This window comes from Macaca fascicularis, chromosome 11 (genome assembly GCF_037993035.2).
Source record: "Macaca fascicularis isolate 582-1 chromosome 11, T2T-MFA8v1.1".
NCBI lineage: Eukaryota > Metazoa > Chordata > Mammalia > Primates > Cercopithecidae > Macaca > Macaca fascicularis.
The window spans coordinates 6,476,148-6,498,775 of NC_088385.1; the positions used below are offsets into that span (position 1 = coordinate 6,476,148).

The following is a 22,628-nucleotide window of genomic DNA, read 5'->3' on the forward strand; positions in this document are numbered from 1 at the left end:
CGTGAGGACAAGTGCTTCCAGAGCAACTAAAGACACAGATGATGTGAGCCTGGCTTTTGCACACAAGTCACACTGGTGCTGCCTCTCACTGGAGATGGAGGTGGAGACCTGCGCTCTTAGATGTCAGTTTTAGACCCTGCCTAGAGAAGACCTAGATGCTACTGGAAAGGCCTTGAGCTGTTCCTGACCCACTGCACTGTGGAACTATGTCGTTGGGGTCTGCAGACCCAAGTCCAGCACCATGGACAGACAGTCTAGTGTGCGAACCATGCAGAGGGGCCCCCAGGCAGCGCATGGCCTGGCAGCAAATCTGCCTGCAATGTGATTTTAGTATAAGAGTCAGACTCTTTATAGGCCCAGATGTGAAAAATCCTGAAACATCTAGGCTAACATAAATGGACACTTATGAGTAAATTTCTTCATCCACTTTTGGGTCTGGTTCCTCTTTTTTTATCTTTTCTTGGTTGACTAGAGTGAAACCCTGAAGTTTTTGTTCCTGGAACCAGAACACCCTTCTATTTAAACCACAGATTAGTACAGTTGGTTAACTCAGTCACCCAGGTTGGGAAAACCAATTGGTGTTCTCTCGTTCACGGTCTCAGACCGCAAATCTGAACCTAAGAGGCTGTTTTACAAAAGGCTGGCCTTGGGCACCAGGGTCCCAGGTGGGAAAGCATGGCAGACATGCCCAGGGTCATCACCACTGCAAACACAGCTGAAAACACTGCTTTCATATTTCATCAAATATTATTGAGGATGGTCTAAGAAAGCCCTATATTGGTCCCACAGTACCTTCTCCTTTGTTATTGGTGTAATTAGTTATTCTGATTCATATATATGAGGTAGGATCTTGCATCAAGTGCTTTATTGGGACCATCTTTTAACCAGGGTACAAACAGGTTGAATAAATTATTCCCCTGTGCTCGTCTTCTCTGCATTTGCCCTTTTGGGTAAGTAATGGAGAGTTTTCCATTTTGGGGCTTTGGTGACCCCTGTGGTGATGGCCTTCAATCCGGACTCTAAGCTGGACGTCTCCAGAAACCCAGCTTAGTGTGTCAAGGAGTTGGGTGAAAATGGCCCCTTGGATTTCTTAACATCGTTTTAAATGTAACATGATTGAAATCAAATTCATCATATGTAGCATAAAAGTAGACTCTCTCAGCATCTTCCCTCTCCCTATCAATGTGACCACTTCCCAGTCCTCTGACTTCAGTCCAAACTGGAGATAATGCTAGCTCAGCCACTCTCCTATGTCTACTGTCACCAACTCTGCAATATTTCATGTGAAATAGCTCATCTTCTCCCCTCATCGTAATTCCTCCCACCACCCTGGTCTACGCCCAGCACGGTTCATGTCTAAATGATGCAGCAGCCCAGCTGCCCTCCCTGGGTCCTACCAACTCTAGCCCATTGTCCTCACCGAGACCAGATCAATTTCCCTAAACCTTCCCTTTATCCTATAATTCCACAACACTAAAAAAGTCCAGTGCCTTCCTATTGTATCACATTATAATGATGATGTCCCCACCTAGAATGCTTTTCTTTTCTGTCTTACAGCTCCTAGCAGCCCCTCCAGGGGGCCCACCCTTTCCATTCTAGTCCCTCAAGTAATCTCCCTCTCCTCTGAGCACCCACAATGCTCATGGTCCATACATAAGCTCAGCAAATAACCTACTATTTCCTATCTGTTCTGCTTATTTTCTTCTCAACCAGACCATAGCCCCCCTGATGGTGAGGACAAGGCTCTTTGTCTGCTCCACGTGTCTAGAAAAAGGCAGTCCATAAATATTTTTTGAGTCATCAAAATTGATTTATAACAACTGATTTATAACAATTGCAGAGAGAGAGCAGGAGACAGAGGGAAAGGAGAATGATGTACGGTTGTGTGTTGCTTAACGATGGGGATATGTTCTGAGACACGCATCTTTAGGTGACTTCGCAAACATCACAGAACGTGCTTATACAAATCTAGATGCTATGTAGCCTACAACACACCTAGGGTATAAGGGATAGCCTATTGCTCCCAGGCTACAAACTTGCACAGCATGTTACTGTACCGAATACTGTAGGCAGTCATACAGTGGTAAGTATTTGTGTACCTAAATATATCTAAATACAAAAGATGTATGGTAAAACTGTGGTATTATAACCTTAGGGGACAATCGCCATATATGTGGTCTGTTGTCTAAAACATCGTCAGGTTGTGCAGGGTTGTAATTCTAGGTCATCCCCATAACTATCTAGATCTATTGCCTCTGGTCCTCTGTTGCCCTCCTCCTGAAGATTACTTTACCTGCAGAACTGAACCTCCTGGTCAAACTGTGAGTTTTCTGGCTGCGTCCCCTCCTTCAGCTGGCTGACGTTGAAAAAGGAGAGGGTGTGGTTGACAAAGCCGTGCAGAGTCCCATTGTGACTGTAGGAGTACTGGTACACCAGGCGGGGGATAAAGTCGGAGGTGATCGCAATGACAAAAGCCTGAGGGACAGAACCATAAGCACTGAGTAGCCAGGATTGATGCTAAAAAGGACTGTCCACTCTTAGACTGTCCATCTGAAGGAGCTGCTCTGACACAGAAGCTCATACAGCATGCGCAGGTCCCTGAGCTCATGCAGCTGAGTCACCTGCCTTTTCCATCTTTGATGTGTACAAGTATAATAAGTCCACCAGACAGTGGCTGCCAAAAGAGCACAAGTCAACCACTGCAGCAAAGGATGCTAAGTCAGTTTGGACCATTTGGTGCTGGAAGGATTGAAACCACCTCTGAGATATCTAACATTGCTGTTGAGCAAGCCCAAACAGAGTGAACGCTTTCCTGAGAAAATTACCTATAGTGATGAGGGTACTACATAAGTGTAATGGGCAAGGAAATGGAATGCCCATGTACTTCTGCCCCTGAGTGGTACCAGAAATCCAGAAATACCAAGAATATGATTCCACAGTTTGCTTCATTTGATCATTCTCTCTCAACACTTTTTTAGCAAGTCATGTAATAGAAGTTATTCTTGTATCCATTTTACTTAAGAAAACGGAGACACAGCGGAGAAAGAAACAGGTCCTGCTAGATGGAGCCACACACACCCAACATAGTGTCTGGCATATCTAAGCGCTCTATAAATGTCCATGGAGCAAACCAAACGACAAATGAATGACTGCATATTTGAACGCAGAGGTACCTTCTGCAAAGAAAGTCTTCAATCTTTCTGGCAGGTGTTTATATTGCATCCTGCACCAACAATTAAAGCCCTTTACCAAAATGTAGTTCAGATATTGTTTTCTAAATGTGTATGTGAATATGAATGGCCAGAACCATATTTGAGAAGGAATAACATCGTAATCACAGCTACAACTTACTGGCCCTCGTTATATGTCCTTTCATCATGCCACTTAATGTCCCAAATGATCTTATTTGGTGGGTACTATTATTATCTCCTGTTTGACAGATAAGTAAACAAGGCCTAAAGAGGCCAGGGAAGTAAGACTGCATGTCATTTCGTACTGTAGATGCAAAGTGATTAACACTCGGGGCCTCTGTTCTAGCAGACACAACTTCAAAGTAGCAGACTGATCTGTTTTCCCAACTGCACCTTATTTCTAAGCCTCGAGATGTGCACTTCCTACATCACAACATTCCAAATGCAGTGGGCTGATTTTTTTCTGCCTCACCTCACACCTTCCAGCCATTTTATGTGATCTTAGTAGGAAATCAGGTCAAATCACTGTTCGCCTCCCCAGGGAAAAGGGCTGTGGCTTTCTTGGTGTGCACTGAGCTGGCTGATACATTCCTGGGAGGTGGGACAGGAGGCCCTTCCTGGCCACTGTCCATATAAGAACACAGCAGAAGAGGAGCTGGCTGGGGCCCAGCAGGATTTCCTCTGCAGTGTAGACACGTCTGGCAAGAGAGTTAAGGAAGTCACCACAGGTGGGAGCCTTCTTCTTCTATGTCCTATCTTAACCTACGCAGTGCCAGAGTCCTTGGAGATAATTAAGACTTTGCACTGACAACCTGGAGGAACTGTAATTAGGGACTGCAGCCTGGGCAATGCTCCATGCATTGTTTAACTCAGGAGTAGAATAAGAAAGGAAAGAGATGAACAGATACGTAGAATTCTTTCCTCATCATTCTTGGCTCTGAGGAGAGATCTGATTTTGACTGTCAGGGCCAAGGTATGCATTCTGATGGATAATTACCTTTCTCCTTGTGAAATTAAAAATAAACCTACACAGCCTTAGCGACAGCACAATGAGTTACAAGGCATTTGTGAGCTGTTAACCAGAGTGCTGTCACCAATAAAGCTCCAAATGGAAAAGGCTGGGGAGGTGCAAGGGCTGGCTTCCCACTTTGAAGACCTCAGCTTCTCTGGAAGCCCTTCCCACAGAGCGAGTGCGTCATGAATGTAAGTACTCACATTGCTGATAACAGAGAACTTGCCAATTCCAGAGAGAATGTCAAACCAGATTCCTACAAGACAGAAAAGACAGCGTCTGGCTCACTCCCGCCCTCGGCCCAGTGATGACAAGGCTGAAGCTCCGGGTGATGTTTCGCAGGTGAACTACCGAGCAGCTTTGCTGGGCCCCCCAGAATGGGCTTGTCTGGAAAGGCTTAGGTAGCCCCACTGTCTGGAAGCTCAGATCACAAGTGGGGGTGGATAATGTGGTCTCAGAAGGCGTCCCTGCACCTCAGGATACGAGGATGAGGGACCCAAAGGGAAGAGGGGCTTTCGCAGCCCTCTTGATTCCTGGTGTGGTGTGACTGTGTCCACAGGGAACAGAATGACAGAAGGATGGGCCTGGTGGGACCTCTAAGGAGGGCACATACCGATATCTTTGGTTCTTACAGCATCCGGCCGTCTCAGCTCCGTGACAAACTTCTTGGCGTCCAGCCGCACTTCAATGACATTGTTGAGGAGGGCGAACACAGGTGCCAGGGGAAAGGAGGCCACAAAGAGGGTGACGAAACCAAACTGGATGACTGCAAGAGAGAACAGCATGAGGGCTTCAGCAGGGACAAGCAGGACTCAGGTCCCTTCTGGCTCGCAGCTCTGGCCCCTTGTCCTTTCTTCCTTGGGTCTCTTTCCCATATGGGGTAATTTTTAGCCTCCCTTTTCCTCCTGTGCCACATACACGGTATTTCTTTCTAAGTACCTGCAGGCCTGTGGGTCAATGCCATCACTTGGGAGCAAAGCTCTGGATTAGGCATGGTGGGGAGATATGAGAAAAAAAAAAATGTCTTAATTCCTCCCTTCACCCTTTACCGCCAGTCACTAATCCTACTGATCTAACTCAGGGGTTGGTAAACTTTTTTAGTAAAAGGCCAGATAGTAATAAACATTTTTGGATTTGCAGGCCATATGGTTTTGTTACAATGACTCAACTCTGCCATTATACAGTAAAAGCAGCTATAGACAGCACATCAACAAGTGGGCTTGGCTGAGTTCCAATAAAACTTGATTTACAAAAGCAATATATAAAGTGGCTAGATTTGGCCTACAGGTCACAGTTTGCCTACCCTTGATATAGCTTTAAAAACCACCTCCCAAATTTGGACTCCTCTTTCCATGTCTACAGTCACTGCCTTTGTTTATTCATCGGCCGGGCGCGGTGGCTCACGCCTGTAATCCCAGCACTTTGGGAGGCCGAGGCAGGCGGATCACGAGGTCAGGAGATCGAGACCATCCTGGCTAACACTGTGAAACCCCATCTCTACTAAAAAATTCAAAACAAAATTAGTCGGGCGTGGTGGCGGGTGCCTGTAGTCCCAGCTACTTGGGAGGCTGAGGCAGGAGAATGGTGTGAACCTGGGAGGCGGAGCTTGCAGTGAGCTGAGATGGCGCCACTGCACTCCAGCCTGGGCGACAGAGCGAGACTCCGTCTCCAAAAAAAAAAAAAAAAAAAAGTTTATTCATCCATCATGCATTTATGGAGAGCTCACTAAATGTCAGGCCCCGTACCAAGTATTTAAGGAGGCAAAGGTCTGGTCTTGCCTGCAAGAAACTGGGTTTGAAAGGGGAGAGTTAAATGTAGGCAAACACATGCAACAAGGTTTTATGTGTTCCAAGAAAGAATAAAGAATGTACTAGTGATAGAGAAGACCCAAATGGAGGGGAACACACATCTGTTCAGGGCAGGGACTGAAGGGGGTCTCCATGCAGAGCCCCTGAGCACAGTCTGGAAAGATGGGCATGTAGTTTTCATGAGGATCAAGTCAGAGACCTTCTAAGCTGCGGAAGCTGCGGAAGCAAAAGCGTGGTGTGACAACCCATGCCCATCAGACAGCCGGAAACAGTCCAGCCCTACCTGGACCATTGCAACAGCCTCCTGATGGGGTTTCTTGTCACCAGTCTCCCAGAATGCTAGAGTCTATCCAGCACACAGCCCCTGTCATCTGATTCTGTTATCTACCTGCTTATAAAAATTCCTGTTGGCCTCCACTCTGTTCACTGAATATAATCCAAATTCCCTAGCGCTGCATACAGGCGCTTTATAATCTGCCTCCAAGCTGCCTCCTTAGCTTCATCTCCCAGCATCTCCCCAGCAACGACCATGGTCCTGCCTTCTCACCCTCCTAACTGTCCCCTGCCACATGAGTTCCTTCCACTCATTTGTGCACAAGCATCCACTCTCCGGCTGGCAAGCTTCTGTGCATCCCTGAGATCACTCAGATGCCACCTCCTTGGTGAAGCCCAATCCTTCCTCCTCTGGTCCCCACCGCCCCGTGTTCAGGCCTCTGGTGCAGCCTTCACTGCATGCTTCTGTGATTGACTTGCTCATATATCTTCATTTCCCAGTGAGAAGGTAAGACCTCCATCCCCTCTAGGGGTTCAGTACATATTTGCTGATGGAAACACAACCCAGAGTCCAGGAAAGTTACAATGTTCTAGGACTCCCCTACATACTAAGGGCAAATTATTAAACTTTTCTGTGCTTCAGGTACTTCAACTATAAATTGAAGATAATAGTAATAACCACCCAGTAGGGTTTCCAGACGGGTAAATTATATACAAAATATGTACAATGTACATACAATGTACAATATGTACAATGTCAGATACATAATAACTGTTGAATAAATGGTATCTATTATGTGTAATTTTATTCTTATTGGAATAAATATCATGTACAGATGACTGCAATGTACTTATATGCTAAACAGACACAAACTTAAGGATTAAGCACTGAATGAGAGAGACTCAACTTCTAGACCTGGATATGCTTCTAACTAGAGGTATGACTTTGGCCAAGCCTGTTTGTTTCAATGGGCATCCGCAACCTCATTGATAAATTGAAGGGACCAGTTTATATTGCCTCCAAGTCTGATTTGCTGTGATGCTATGGTTCACATTGTCTTAGACAAGCTTCACGAGTCTAGAATATTCAAATAAAGCATGACAAAACATGACACGAATGGGAAAAAAGTTCCATTTCTACAGAGGCATAAGAGCAACCACAACAGAAGTTCCAGGAAAGGGAACAGGCAAGGAACTTTCCCCAGCCCAACTGCTTTTGGTTTGGCTGTTTGCTCAGCCCACAGCTGTGGGTCACTGCTCTGGCTGATTCAACCCTGTCCACTGCCATTGTCCTTGGTGCCCAGTAGGTTCCAGCAGGCCTTAGGAGGCTGGCAGGTGCTGATTGACAGCAAGACGCCTGCATCGAAAGACACATATTTGTCCAGGTTGGGACCTTAGAGTGATCACCTGACTAGCTGGCTGGCCAACAAGGATTGGAGGGTGGTGGAGAAATCCCCCAAAACAAGCTCTGGGAGCCCGTTCAAAATGCAGGCGCTCTCTCATCTTTTAAATAAGGCTTTGCTGAGGAATTCACGTTGGAGTCAGGAATGGGGATAAGGCCAGAGGGGGTGTGGGGATGAATGGAATTAACAAGAAAAGGAAAACAGATGTTAGACTAGCATTCTAAAACCTGTAAAATGCATGTCTGTGTTTAAGTGTATGGATGGATGTATATTTATGGAGTTATAAGTTGGTCTTCTTGATTCTAATGAGCTCAGTTCAGCAGGCATATGTTCTTATCATGAGTGACTTCCGCCAGCAGAACTGTGCAAACTCTCCAGAGCCTCCGCAAGGGTTTGGCAAGGAGACTGATGGGGAGGGAGAAGGGCAGTTTACTTCTGAGGGATTGCAAATGTACACAGCATGCCCTCACCACATTCGTGCACGTGGTACTCTGAAATCTAACTTCCTTCCAGGGTTATAGGGAAAATGGGACTCTCCACTTCCTCTTCTCTCTTCATATGAACTCCAGAGGCAGACATGAATGCTGTCTTCTACGGGTTCCCTGCTGGTTTGCTTCTTTACCTTCACAAACTCTCCACACATGGACTCTGTTGTCCCTCTTCTGTCAACACAAACATCTTCCAGTGCTGGCTCGATGCCCTCTAACAGCTCCTGTTCATTACCCCAGTCCCATAACAAAATGTCCCTCCTCCTTCCCCTCACCATTTAAGTCTCTATATTCAGCACTGGATGGCCTCAAGAGACTGGGCCCAGCAATGCTGGACCCGAAGTGACAAGATCCTCCTGTCCCCTCCTCTGGTGTTACTCCACGGTATCCTGGGCCAAGAATAGGCCCTCTCTGCAGACGTCCCATTGCTGCAGGTGCTGCTTGCTCAGACTGGGTAACCTGAGCATTGCCAGGATTCAACCCAAAGAGGCAGAAACAAATAGGAAGTTTTGTTCTATTTGGGGGAGAATAAAACATAAAACCATAACTCTCTAGCATGCAAATTCCAAATCCAAGATTTGCTCTTTTTAGTCAAAGGTCTAAAATGCTGTATCAGATGGAAGTCCTTCTGGGCTTACTTCAGAGGATACAATGATACCAGCTTTTGCCAACACCAAGATTTGTTTCTAAAAGCAGCAAGCCTCCATTAGGATAAGAGCAACACCGGAAATCCTCAGTGTGCTGCGTAATAGAAGCCAGCTCGGCCTGACCAGTAACAGATTAAACCAGGCCAAGCCAATTAGGGAGAAAACTTTGAGCTGATTTTCAACCAAATCTTTACAACGCCTGCTGTAAAATGCTCCAGTAATGCTGAGCTCAAAGGCTGGAAACTCCTCCATGCAAACCCCATTCGTTTTCTCCTCTCACCCTTCAGCAGCCAAGGATCTTCTAGAATAACCATCAGCCCTACACTGCCTGATGCTGGAGACATTTCCTATATCAGTGATTTTCTGAGTTTAGGTTAAAAAAACAAGGAGGAGTGGGTTAAACTAACCAGAACAACATTCAGCAAGGAGGTTTCAGGACAATCTGTTTAGAGAACACAAACAGTATAGTAGATAAAATAGAATGGACTTGCCGGGATTGGTGGAGAAGATTTTGATGGAATACAATTCTGATTTTTCACTCATTTATTTAAAATTTTTCAGTGAACATATCCAGACCCATTTCCTCCCAACCCATATTCTGTGCTAAGGGCAAATATTTAGCAAGTATGTTGGAGATCAACTCCGCCTGCCTTCCAACCATTCCAAAATCATTTGTACTTCCCCAAACTCACCATGAATTCTACATTTCTGAGCCTTGGTACACGCCACTATTGTCTGTAATTTTCCTTCTTTCCTTGTCTGCTGAGTGGGATGCTATTCATCTCTCAGGCTCAACTCAAACTTCACCTTCTGTATGAAGACTCCTCTCCACCTCCATTTCCCACCAGCACACCCAGGTGGAACTGGGTGCCTTGGGCATCTCTCATCCTTACTCCCATAATGCCTTGCACGTGCCTCTCTGTTTATTTGACCTGCTCCCTAGATGGAAAGCTCCTTGAGACCAGGTGTCTTGTTTGATTCTTTTCCAAGTCCTCACTCACCATCTTTTGTGGTGCCTCTTACATAGCAGATGCTCAAAGAGTATCTGTTTCATAAATCTGACCTTATTTTCACCAGTTGTGAAATACACACACACACACGGCCAAAAATGAAAGTGTGTGAACTGAAAGCATTGCACTTGATGATGGTGAAAAGAAAGGTAGACCTGAAGTATTAACACCTCTACATCGCAATTCTCATTGCTGCAATCTGCACGGAAGACTTTGAAGAAAGTTGTAGTAAAAACAGTTGGTTGGGAGAGTCCAATTCTAATGAAAATGATTATAGTTTTTTTTTTTAAAAAAAAAAAAACGCTTTCTATTGTTTAATAAAAGCAACACAGTCTACTTAAAGAAGATGAATACTGGGGGCTTAAGAATTCTCCTTTTTGAGTGTTGGCAATGCAGGACTACCGGATCGGTCGTAAATATCAGAGGCGGAGGAGACACTGAAGTGACTTCAAAGCCAGAGGGGAGTACAGAGAATCATCGTGGTGAACAGAGACGGCGTTCTCATCAAGAGCACCACGGTCAACCTCACCACCACACAGTGTGCCAGCCTCATGCACAGCTTCATCCTGAAGGCACGGAGCACCGGGCGTGAAACTGACCCCCAGAACGATCTCAACTTCCTTTGAATTTGCTCCAAGAAAAATGAAATTACGGTTGCACCAGACAACCACTATTTCCTGATTGTGATTCAGAATCCAAATGAATAAGCCACTCTCTTGGCTCCCTGTGTCATTCCTCAGTTTAATTGCCCCCCCCCCAAGAATATTAATGTCGATCATGTCAACACACTGGCACGTGGCAGTTGCCTTAGAGCCCACTTGAACCAATCCCGTGACCATGTGTGGGCTGGCGGCTCTGCCTACCCCACGAAAGGAACCCTTGTGCTGCGCCAACCTTCCCCAGAGCTCTGGGAGGGCCCTTTCTCCTCACTGCCAGGTTTTGGAACAAGAGCTTGCGAGAAACTCACACCCAGCTTCCTTCTAACATTCAGTTCACTTTGTTGCCCTTGGAGAAGGATGTTTTTCTTTAATTAAAAATAACCGAAATGCTTAAAAAAAAAAAAAAAAAGAATCTTCCTTTTTGTGAGCCATTAATGAGCAATGCAAGGGAATCAGGGAAGGACACACTGGTATGAGTTTGTCTTCTCACTCAGGAGGCAGTAAGTGAAAGATGCCGCTAGAAACAGCCCATTAATATATACTCATGTAAGAGCACAGCAGGGGAAGGTCATCACTGCTTATTTCATCAGTCCGTATTTTCAGGCTGTGCCCGGGAATCCCCTTTTCCCAAGAGCAAGGGAAGTCAACTCTGCTTTGGGCTGACAACATCTGGCATAAAAAGAATTGCAAGTGTCGACTGAACACACAAATAGGAAAAGACAGTGAGAAGAAAAGGCATGAGCTATTATAGATCCTCAGCATGGGCCTCCATCGCTTAGAAAAATGGTGAAGCCTTGTAGAAACATAAGACAATTCTCAATGTCCATCACTCACCATCCACTCACTCATGCATTCATTCAGCAAGCATTTATTGAGCACGTTCCATATACTGGAGACCATGTGCACTGCTAAAACACAAGGATGAGCAGATTACTGTGGCATCCTTCCAAGGGCTCAGAGTATGCTGTGGGGAAGATGGACATGGAAACAATCCTTGACAGCCTCACGTGGCGAGAGCAAAATGCCAGCATTAACAGTGCTGTAGAACGCTGGGCAGAAGTAATCGACTCTCACCAGCAGACCCATGGAGGCTTTGCACCACTCGTCACTGGGTTCCACGTGAAGAACAGGTAGAAGGAGTACATGAAGATTTGCTATATGGTTGATAGTTAAGATCATTCCTGTAAATTCACTGATCCAAATTCACAAAAAAATACTTAGGAAATAAAGACAATACGTGGAATTCCCTTTCAGTCCCGCATGGAGTCACCTGGGGGTTTACACAATGGATCAGGACTGATTCAGAAAGCCTGGGAAGTCATAACAGGAAGGGACAGGCTTGAAGTCACAGCTTAGGTATTAAGAGTTTACCGCATGCAAGGCAATGCAATGCTGGGACAGACCAGCAAGGCACGTCTGGCTCCAAGTTTTCTTCATTTCTTTCTGTTTAAAGGAGACTCAGTCCCTGCTTTTTCTCCAGCCCCACATCAAAGCTAGGGAGACTTAAGTTGGCAAGATCCACTGATTCACTTCCTGGAGGACAGACTGGTGAACTTCCAGTAAATATTTACTGAAAGAACAAATGAATGGTCTGGCTTTCTCACTCTTGTTTACATTATCCACCTGCAAGACGGGAGTGTGAAGGACAATTATTCATTCATCCTTCCTCCCGTCCCTCCATCCTCTCATTTGGACTGTGGTAATGTAGTGTGTGAGTTCGAAGGGCCATGAAACCAGTCATGACTGGAAAGAAGTTCCCCAGCAACACATCATTACTGAGGACCTTGTTTTGCTTTATTCTTTTTCCTCTACCTCTTCCCAAAAGGTCTGTGCAAAAGTGAACAAAATGAAAATAAAATTAGGCTTATAGGGTTTTAGAAAAAGGAAATAAGGAGCACAGAAAAGAGGACAAAACAAGTAAGCAAACTCGGGGAACCACAATGCTGCTATGTTTGAGCAGTAATGTTTACTCCGAGCTTCCTGGTTGTTACAGCAAGAAGAGAAGTGGGGCAGCAGTACAGTTCTTCATAAGTTTTAAACTGAAAGACTGCCTTCCCTGCATTCCTTCCTCCCTCCTCAAGCACTGACTAGGCATCTTCTGCATCCCAGAAGCCTTCTGTGGTACGCTGAGGGCTGTGGTATCCAGATACACTTCTGCCTTTTTTCTTAAGTATGCATGGGGAGGGAGTCTAGTGCAGATAACACCAAGCAATGTATGCCTCAGCAGCGAAAGGAGAGAAACGACCTGGGATTCAATCTACTTCCCAGAAATGCTAGAAGCGGCTCCTGGATGCTGCCTCAATTGTGTTTAAACAGCATTTGGAGAAGATGGCAGGAGCCTCATTATCCAGTGGAATGACTCAGTGTGTGTAAACAGGATGGCCCAGGGAAAGGAATTTCCTGGTTCTTTGAGCCATTGGCTTGTAGCACACACACACTTGGAGTTGTTTGTGACAGAATATGTGGGCCTTCCGTGCTGACGGTTTCTCAGGTATTCTAGAAAATCTGATCACTTAAATCCAGCCTCTGTCGGAAATTTGGAAATTACCCATTGTAGTCTTTGCCATCCATGACCAAAGAATATCAGAGTTGAAAAGAAAGTGGTGTCACCTAAGTTGTCCCTCCATCTGAAGCTCCGGCTGTTCTGCTCCTTTAATAAGTGGCCACTTTCACCTGATCATTGTTAGACAGGGAACTCAGTACCAGAGCCCGTCATTTTCATTGTTTTTCATTCCCTGTCTCCGTTTTAAGTCACTGGGACTTTGGGGTACTTGCTATAAAGCATTATCATAGCAGTAGTTGTCTAACATCTGGGGTAGTTTTCCTGAACTATCCAGATAATTGTATAAGTTCATCAATTTATGCTGTTACGGGAGACCTGCCCTAAGGAGGACAGCACTCCCTAATTACTAGCACTTCAAAATAAGGAGACTTCGCACTGCGAGAGGTGGACTAGGTTGTCCCAATTAAATCAATACCACAAGGATGTCTGGAGAGTTTTCATGAAAGGTCATGTCTGCAGAGTCCGACTGACAGCCCGTCCCCACCCCCACCCAGCCCAGAAGGTCCTCATTACAGGATCACTTCTTTCATTCCTGCTTCTTAGGAAAACATTCATAGAGCACTTACTGTACGCCAGGCCTTGTGAATCAATAAGACACACATCTCACCCTCAAGAAGCTTCCATCACAATGTAGGGAGTATCATGACCCTGGGCCATTGGTCTTCAGATGAGAAGAACTGACAATCACATCATTTATTTATCTGAATGACATGGTGATAACACTTTACCAAGAGATTCTTCTGGGACTTGTCGCTGAACTCTTATGGGATTAAACTTGGGCCTATGTCTTTCTGCTCAGTAGGAAAAGTCAAATGGCTGCAAGTGTCCAGAGAACTTAAGCTTGCAGCTCTTAAAGCAAATGAAGAATTTCCTCTCACCAGGCCCTGAGGAAAACCCCACAACAGGGCTGTGAGAGGCCTGCGGCAAGGCAGTTTGGAAGCCCCATTTTGGGGCAGGGGACAGTGATGATTAACGCCGTGGCCAACTCCTGGGCCAGCTTTCTTTCCTCCCCTCTGAGATGGGGGAGTGGGAGACGATTCCTGAAGTCCTTCTTAGTAAGCCCTACAGGAAAAGGTTTGATATTGGAGATTCCCTCGAAAGCCCGCGCTGCTCCCCTCCCAGGTTTCTCCAGCTTAATCCCTCACTCTCAGGTTTCCCTTTGTCTGGAGCCAGCCCATCCCCACACCCACCGGCCGGAGGGGGCTCTCTACCCCCACACCCCTCCTCAGGCTGATCCCAGCCTCCCTTCACCTCGCGGCCCCTCCCCCAAGCCTGCTGGGCCCCAGCCCAGGTTCCAGCTCAATTTAGGAAAATGTAAATATAATACATCTCCCCCTGCTGCCTCCCTCGGCTGATGACCTGCCCCACCATTCCTACTGACAGGCCCGGAGTGGGCTCAGCGCACTTCCTGTCTGCATGGGTGGTCCTGGGGATCTCAGGGAAAGAGGCTGACAGCTGAGAGCTGGGCCGGGGATCACCATGTCAAGCACACCAGAGGCGGTGGGCAGCTTTGGTTTCATTGCTCTCATTTTTGTTCAAAGTCCAAGACATGGGCCCTTCTGGAATTGAGGAGGTCTAGCCAGTTGGGAAGGAAGGAGGAAACCTCACTTCATTCCATCCTTCCACAGAAGCCCAAGTTCCTATAGGTCTTGAAGACAGTCTCCCATGGAATGGTCTGGAAAGGAGCTGTAGCCTCAATTCCACTAGTGAGTCATCTGGGTGACCTTAGGCAACTCACATCACCCTGGGCCTCTTGGCTTCAAGGTGCATTGTTCAACTAGGATGTATGAACCATGATGTCACCACTGGAAGGCACCCTGAAGGTCAGCTGGTCTCGTGGTCTGAAACTTATTATTCCTGTCAAGACACTTAATGAAAAATGATGACCTGCACTTCCAGTTGTGCATGCTGACACGTCCCTTCCTCAAAAAACATTTAGAAATCTAAGAAAGTGAGGGTGGCACTGACTCTGTTTTACCTTGTATGTCTAAAACATTGGCAGTGGTGCATTACTTGTGACACACTGCACAATTGGTTTTGACCACAGACCCGTGGGTTGCATCACTGCAGGGAAAAACTCATTCTCTGGTCTAATTCCCTCTAATTTCCAGGAAAAAAGGGAAGCCAGGGAGATGATACGACATCATGCCCAAGGCCACACTGCTGGATAGAAGCAGAGCTAGATTTGCACCTGACTCTCACCTGACACCCTGGGAACATGGGAAGGAGAGACGCTCACTCTGCCTACAGTGATCATCTACAGATAAAAGAGGCAGCGGATGTGAAGGGGCTTTTACTTCAAACACAAGGGCGCAGAGAAATCAGAAGTAATGATATGGTGACTACCGCCCAGTCTTAGTTATCCATGGAGATGGCAGAAACTACAGCCCCCAACGAGATTTTGACATCTGCTGTGGACTTCAGTCTTCTCTCCCACCACGCTAGTCCCCAGAGCTGCTATCTCTCAACTGCATGGATGGGTTCACATTACACCTTCTCTTATTTCCCTGGCTTACTCGCTAGAAACGAGTGCTTAATAGGCCTGGGATGGGGGAGGGGAGGAGGCAGAGGAAGGAAAGGGGTGGCAGGAGAGGGGGACAGGGAAGGAGGAGGAGGAGAAAGAGAAACAAGGATAACCACCTCTCTTGATAATCCACTCACTGGATTATCAGCCCATAAATAAATGAGAATTGACCGTGGCTCAGCATCACTAGAAAGTGAGATTCTGTTAGCCTAGATAAGAGAAAGCTGAAGACATAAATGATACACTCATGTATTCAGTGACCCCCTTTACAGGCTTATCCAATATGTTTTTAGTGCCCATGCCCCAGGGGGCAGTGCTGGGCAAGGCCCTGCCATTTGAAGAATCTGCCCTTGGGAAATTAATTACCAAAGGCATCTCTATTTTAGGAGACATTTTGTCTGAAATCCGGTGGGGCAGGGGGAAGGGGGAGGTGGCAAGGAGCAGGTGACATGAGAGCTGGCTTTGGATGCGTGCATGAGAAGGCTCAGGCAAGTCCAGGGCCGGGAGAGCACTCAGGACAGGCAGGGCAGGAAGAAGCTGTAGGGTGCAGAGGATTCACTTCCCTGGACCACAGGACATGGAGAAGGACCTAGGATTAAATACAGGGGAAGGATGCTCTGGGAGGGCCTCACTAGGAGCACGGGACCCCGATGGTTTTTGGACACTGGAGGGATATGACCAACACTACACCTTGGAAGGAATAAATGAGGCAGTGGCGAGACGGTGGTGGCTGCAAGTGGCTGTGTTGAGGATGTAGTTTAAAAAAAAAAAAAAGCACCAGGAAGGAGGCGGAGCTGACAGCGCAGATTCCTAAGACACCCTAGAGCAGGCCTGTCCAACCCCTGGCCCGTGGGCTGCATATGGCCCAGGACGGCTTTGAATGTGGCTCAACACAAATCCGTAAACTTTCTTAAAACATTACGAGATTTTTTTTTTGCATCGTTCTAGCTCATCAGCTATCATTAATGTTACTGTATCTTATGGGTGACCTAAGACAATTCTTCTTCTTCCAATGTGGCCCAGGGAAGTCGGAAGATTGGACACCCCAGCTCTAGAGGGAAGATCGGCGGCACAGCAAGCCCACTGGATGGGAGGTGTGTGGAGACAGAACGGAGAATGAGCAGTGATGTTAGATTTCTCAGCCAGGGGCCTGGAGGATGGTGGGGCCATTAATGTGGCAGAGAACTCAGAAAAGAGTCAAGGGGATGCAGCCTGCAGGCAGAAAGGCTTAGAAATGTTTCCCCTGAAGTGGATTCTCGTCTGGGGCCTTCCCTGCCTTGTCTGAAGTCTCAAGACAAGCGTGGGGCAGTAAGCGGGAGAAGAGCCTCCTGCATCCAGTTCAGAGTTTGCTCGGCTTCAGTAGGTGGTTTCTAAAACCCAAAGACAAGGCCAAAAGAATGAGGAGAGCAGGCGATCTTTGAGAACACCTTTCTGCCAGTCAACCAGAAGCTGCAAAGACCTAGGCGAACTATTTTCTAGAACAGTAGGTTCTTTCTTGTTACTGTCTGTTTGCCCATATGGGGCCAATGGAATTTCCCCTTTGTCCTGGGAGGGTTTGCTGAAAAATCAACTCACGATAAGGCAGATTAATCAGAGAAAAAACTAGCCACCAGGCGTGGTGGCTCACACCTGTAATCCCAGCACTTTGGGAGGCCGAGGCGGGCAGATCACCTGAGGTCAGTGTCAGGCCTCTGAGCCCAAGCCAAGCCATCGCATCCCCTGTGACTTGCACGTATATGCCCAGATGGCCTGAAGTAACTGAAGAATCACAAAAGAAGTGCAAATGCCCTGCCCCGCCTTAACCGATGACATTCCACCACAAAAGAAGTGAAAATGGCCGGTCCTTGCCTTAAGCGATGGTATTATCTTGTGAAATTCCTTTTCCTGGCTCATCCTGGCTCAAAAAGCTCCCCCACTGAGCACCTTGTGAACCCCACTCCTGCCCGCCAGAGAACAACCCCCCTTTGACTGTAATTTTCCTTTACCTACCCAAATCCTATAAAACGGCCCCACCCTTATCTCCCTTCGCTGACTCTCTTTTCGGACTCAGCCCGCCTGCACCCAGGTGATTAAAAAGCTTTATTGCTCACACAAAGCCTGTTTGGTGGTCTCTTCACACGGACATGCATGACAGTCAGGAGTTCGAGACCTGACCATGGTGAAACTCCGTCTCTACTAAAAATACAAAAAATTAGCCAGGTTTGGTGGGGATGCCTATAATCCCAACTACTCGGGAGGCTGAAGCAGGAGAATCACTTGAACCTGGAAGGCAGAGGTTGCAGTGAGCCAAGATTGCGCCACTGCACTCCAGCCTGGGCAACAAGAGTGAAACTGTCTCAAAACAAAACAAAAACTACCAATTTATTACTGCTATGCACACGGGGAAAATCACAGAGTGATTGACCACTATCCCAGTGTAGTACAGGTGCTTACATATCCTGCTTCTTAGGGGAAAGGGCGTGGGAAGGGCGCATGATTTTAGGGGGCTAGTGATTTCAGGGGAATTTCATAGGCTTAAAGAACAGGCCATGGTTTGGGGCAAAGTCTACTGGGTCTGCAGAGCAGACAATGATTTGTGACAAAAGTGTCCAGGTTTGTTGACCGACTTCCGTCTTCTTTCCTGCAATGTGGGTTCAGTTCATGAAAACTCAGGGAAGGAATCAGAAGTAATTGTTCTTTTCTTTAGTAGGTCCAGACTTTTGGGCAGCTAAGAGAAATTCAGTCTGTGTTTGGGGAGAGGTAGAGGATTGAGAGAAGGGTGGGAGAGATTGTTCTCCTTGGTGGGTCTGACTGGTCTTTACGTAGATAGGGGAAAAATCTCCTTTAGCATTGTTCATCTCTAGGATCTTTAAATCAAAATACTGACTATGCCAGGGAGTCATACTTTGGGGTGACGTTCCCTGAGCTCCTTCACACATTTCTCTCTCATCCCAGATCCTGAAACTCTGGAAGGCACAGGCATGTCTGTTGTCTCCACGTCCCCAGTGCCAGCAGCAGTGCAGACACCAGAGCACTGCCCCGGGGCAGGCCAGGAGGGGCGGCACTGCAGAGGGAGGGATGTGGCCTTGGAGTGGAGGTCAGAACCAAGTCTGAAAGAGGTCATCTCACCCTGTCCACTGACACTAATGACTTGACCCCTTAAGGGAAAGGAATAAATTAAAATCAGAGGTGACTTTTCTTTGAGGGAAACTCTGATAATAAACATGGTTCACTTTGGTCTCAGGAGACTAAAATTATTGCATATTAAAAATTACACAAATATGTCCACAGTGAAGAAGGTGGCCCACAGTCATGGGATCAAGAGAAGCGAGGGCTTCTATTTCTCTACCAGTGAAGGAAAAGGACTTAAAGGGCCATTCATTTGATAATTATTTCATTGAGTTATTAGGTTCTAGTACCCATGCTGAGTGCTGTGACTAGAAAGGAGTAACACACTGTCTCTGTCCCCAAAGCATGTTTGAAAGGGTGCAGGTACAGGAGAAGAGGGGAAGAGAAAAACTGAGGATGGGAGAATGAGAAAATCGTACCAAGAGCAAATGTGTCTGAGGCTGCAACACTCAGCAAGCGGTCACAGGCAGACGACATGGCACAGGCAAACTGGACATGAGAGTGTGAGATAACCAGATACACCCACGCGGGCCTGCAAGAAGATGCAAAACAAGAGCCAGCTTGGGATGCCCTCATCTGCTGCACTGGGTGTGTGAACTTGATATGAAAAGAAGTCAGTAGCATTGAAGGATTTTAAGTAGAAAAATGAATACAATCTGGTCTGCATTTTTAAAAAGCCGTTCTAAAAAGCAAGATGGAAAGGTAGAAGGAGTAAAAAAAGAAGCAGGGAGTCAACCTAGGATGCATTTGCAGTAATTCCAAGGAGAAATGGTGAGGGTTCAAATAAGAATCCAAAATTCTCACTAGAGGCAAAGTCAGCAAGTTAAGTAGCCTCACATAGAAACTCTCCCCAGTGAGGGTTGATGCAAAGTCAGAAAGTAGTCATGGAGACTAAGACAGGATCCACACCAGTCCACAGACGTTCCTCCTGAATCCAGAAGCTCAGACTTGCCATTTCAGGACACAACTCGAATGCGGCTGCAAGAGCTTTAATGTCTGGTCTCCCAGGAGAACCTGCCCCATGCGTTTCCCTGGCACAGTGATTTCTACAGGCCTTGGTGCACACTTCCAGAGAGCAGGAGAGACTGGGGGCCCTTTGCCTTTCAAAATAATTATCCGGCTTTTACTCCAAATAAATGAACAAGTAAACATGCGATCACTGAGGCACTTCCCTTTCTGTGAGGGTTTGACAGGATATAAGCTCGGGACCAAGAAAAATCAGACCTGCTCTCATGACTGTGTGAATGAATGACAGAAGAAATTCATCTCATCACCCACAGTAATAGCCCAAGGGCCTCAAACTTGTGTTTGCATTTAAGAAGCTGGGGGAAGGCTCTAAGGGAGATAATTGAATTCCTGAGGCAGGATTATAATAGCGATTATTTTTTGGATGACTAGAGCTTGTGGGTTTTAGATAAACAGATGACAAAAAGAGCCCATGTGAGAGTCCAGACTTGTCAATAGAGCCCTGAGGGCTTAGAGTTTACTGAAAGGACAAACATCTTGGAGTGTTTAGAGCTCAGGCTTCTGATTCTTAGATATGCCTTGGGGTCTGTTACCCTCATTCTTTAACCATTAGGGCACAGTCTACACTCACAGTACAAGAAGAACCTCCAGAGATCACTATATTCAGGAGCTTCAAGCTGTTTTGAGTCAAAAACTTTGTAGATTTGAGAGAAACTGAACTCTGGACAATAACAACGGTGGCCAATGTTCATTGAGAGTCTACATGTGGAAGCATTGTTTACCACTCTACATGCATCAGCTGATTCCCAGAATAGTCCTATGAGGTAGGCGCTATTATCATCAAAACTACTTTTCAGATGGGAGAATTGGGCCTGGCTGACTTTAAGCCTCAAAACCAGTCATGTAGCTAGCATGCAGCAGGGTTAGGTTCAAAAGCTCAGTGGTTCAACGGCAGCACCCACCCCTAACCACACTTAGCTGTTCGATGAACTTTGATGAGGGTTATTCTGCAGTCCAGTCTTTGTACTTGAGAAAAAGTATGTCCTTAAAGGGTTAAGAGGATAGTCCAGAGATAAAAGGGAGGAGCAAAACCTAACCCAGAACACATTGTCCTCACATTTAAATAAAATATGAAATAAAATAGCCATGTCTCTAAAACACGTCTCTTAAGATTGAAAGTCATAGTGAAATGGACTAAAGAATTCTGTGAACCAATCCAGCTTGAAAGTCATGGTGAAATGAACTGAAGAATTCTGTGAACCAATCCACCTTGAAATTCTGTGAACCAATCCAGTGTGATTCCTCTTTCAGATAAGATTGCATCAATATCAACTGAGTTGTTGACTCAATCAATATCAGGAACAACCTGAATTGCTGAAGAGACTGTCCTGGTCTCCAGATTTGCTCCTCCCTCTAGATGCTTAATAAATGTTTGATGAATGAACTGATAAATGAATTCTTGCACCTGTGTTTTCTCTTTTCCTCCTGAGCCTTACTATCCCTCTTCTGCACTTGCTGCCCAATTTCCCAAGCAAAGAGTACACAGTCACCACACTGGCCAAGATTTTACAACTACTCTGTATGGTCTGATGTGAACTGCAAACCTATCTGGTCTTCAGGGTTCTCCACTAATCCCAGGTCTGTCCCTGAACCCTCCATACCTCAAGACTACCATTTGCTTCTCCTTGTGAACAGTTACTCATGGCCAGGTGTGGTGGCTCATGCCTGTAATCCCAGCAATTTCAGAGGCCAAGATGGGAGGATTGCTCAAGTTCTGGAGTTAGAGACCAGCCTGGGCAACATAGTGAAACCTCACGGCTACAAAAAAATCAAACAAATTAGCTGGGCTTGGTGGTGCATGCCTGTAGTGCCAGTTACTAGGGAGGCGGAGGTGAGAGGGTCACTTGAGCCTGGGAGGTCCAGGCTGCAGTGACCCATGGTAGTTCCACTGCACTCCAGCCTGGGTGACGTAACAAGACCCTGTCTCAAAACAAAACAACAACAACAACAAACAGTTACTCATGGCCAGGAGACTCGCTGCACTTGCCAGTCCTTTCCCTTGGAATGCTCTTCTCTGTTCTTATCATCTATATGTAGATCTCCAGAATCGGAAGGATCTTGGGATCACTAAATCAACCTCCCACCCTACAGCTGGAAACCTCTTCAGAATATCTGTAGTTCACCATCAAGTAAGCCCTGCTTTGAAAATGTAAATTCTTTACTTGTCTTGTAAAGTTATTATTATAGAGTTACCTCTGTCAAGAAACCTTCTCTCATTAATTAACACATGCATTAATTCATTCATTCTCTCATCTGTGTATCAGACATACCAAGTGTTTGAGTTTTGTTTTTGTTTTTTTAGAGATGGGGCATCACTCTGTCACCTAGGCTGGAGTGCAGTGGCACAATCACAGCTCACTGCAGCCTCAGACTCCTGGGCTCAAGTGATCCTCCCGCCTCAGCCTCCCAAGTAGCTAGGACTATAGGTGTACAACACTACATTCTATTATTTATTTATTTATTTCTTTTTTCCTTTTTGTAGAGACAGGGTCTCATTATGTTGCTCAGGCTGATCTTGAGCTCCTGACCTCAAGCAATCCTCCTGCCTCGGCCTCCCAAAGTGCTGGGTTTATAAGCATGAGTCACTGCACCTGGCCTGGAGTGTCCATTATATGCCAGGAAACGTGCTAGACTCCAGAAGCTGTGAAGATGAATAAGCCATGGTCCCTACCCACTGCTCTTCAGAGTCACCCCTAGACTGAGTCTGTTGAAGAACATATATGTAAGCAATACTACCATAATTCAGTAAGATGCCATCAGCGTGTGTACCAAACACAATACTAGGACAGAAACAAAGAATGATTTGTTTCAAGATGAACTGGGGTTTGACCTGGGAAGACTTCCTAGAGGAAGCACCATGTAAAACTAAGCTAAGGATGAGTCTGGAATATTCAGGTTAACAGCGTGGAATGGAGT

The 22,628-nt window shown here is 46.3% G+C and overlaps 1 protein-coding gene and 1 pseudogene across 4 annotated transcripts in view; one reads left to right on the forward strand and one right to left on the reverse strand.

The window, feature by feature from the left end:
* Positions 1-22,628, reverse strand: part of ANO2 (anoctamin 2) — a 383,296-nt gene that overhangs the window by 10,668 nt on the left and 350,000 nt on the right. For all 4 annotated transcript variants that reach the window (XM_045364578.2, XM_074006133.1, XM_074006134.1 and 1 more), the window contains 3 exons: positions 4,817-4,969; positions 4,407-4,459; positions 2,294-2,475 (listed from right to left, as the gene is read on the reverse strand). In XM_045364578.2, coding sequence (XP_045220513.2) covers positions 2,294-2,475; positions 4,407-4,459; positions 4,817-4,969 — 388 coding nt within the window. The remainder of the gene's footprint in view (positions 1-2,293; positions 2,476-4,406; positions 4,460-4,816; positions 4,970-22,628) is intronic.
* On the forward strand, positions 10,252-10,895 carry LOC135966275 (dynein light chain roadblock-type 1 pseudogene; annotated as a pseudogene).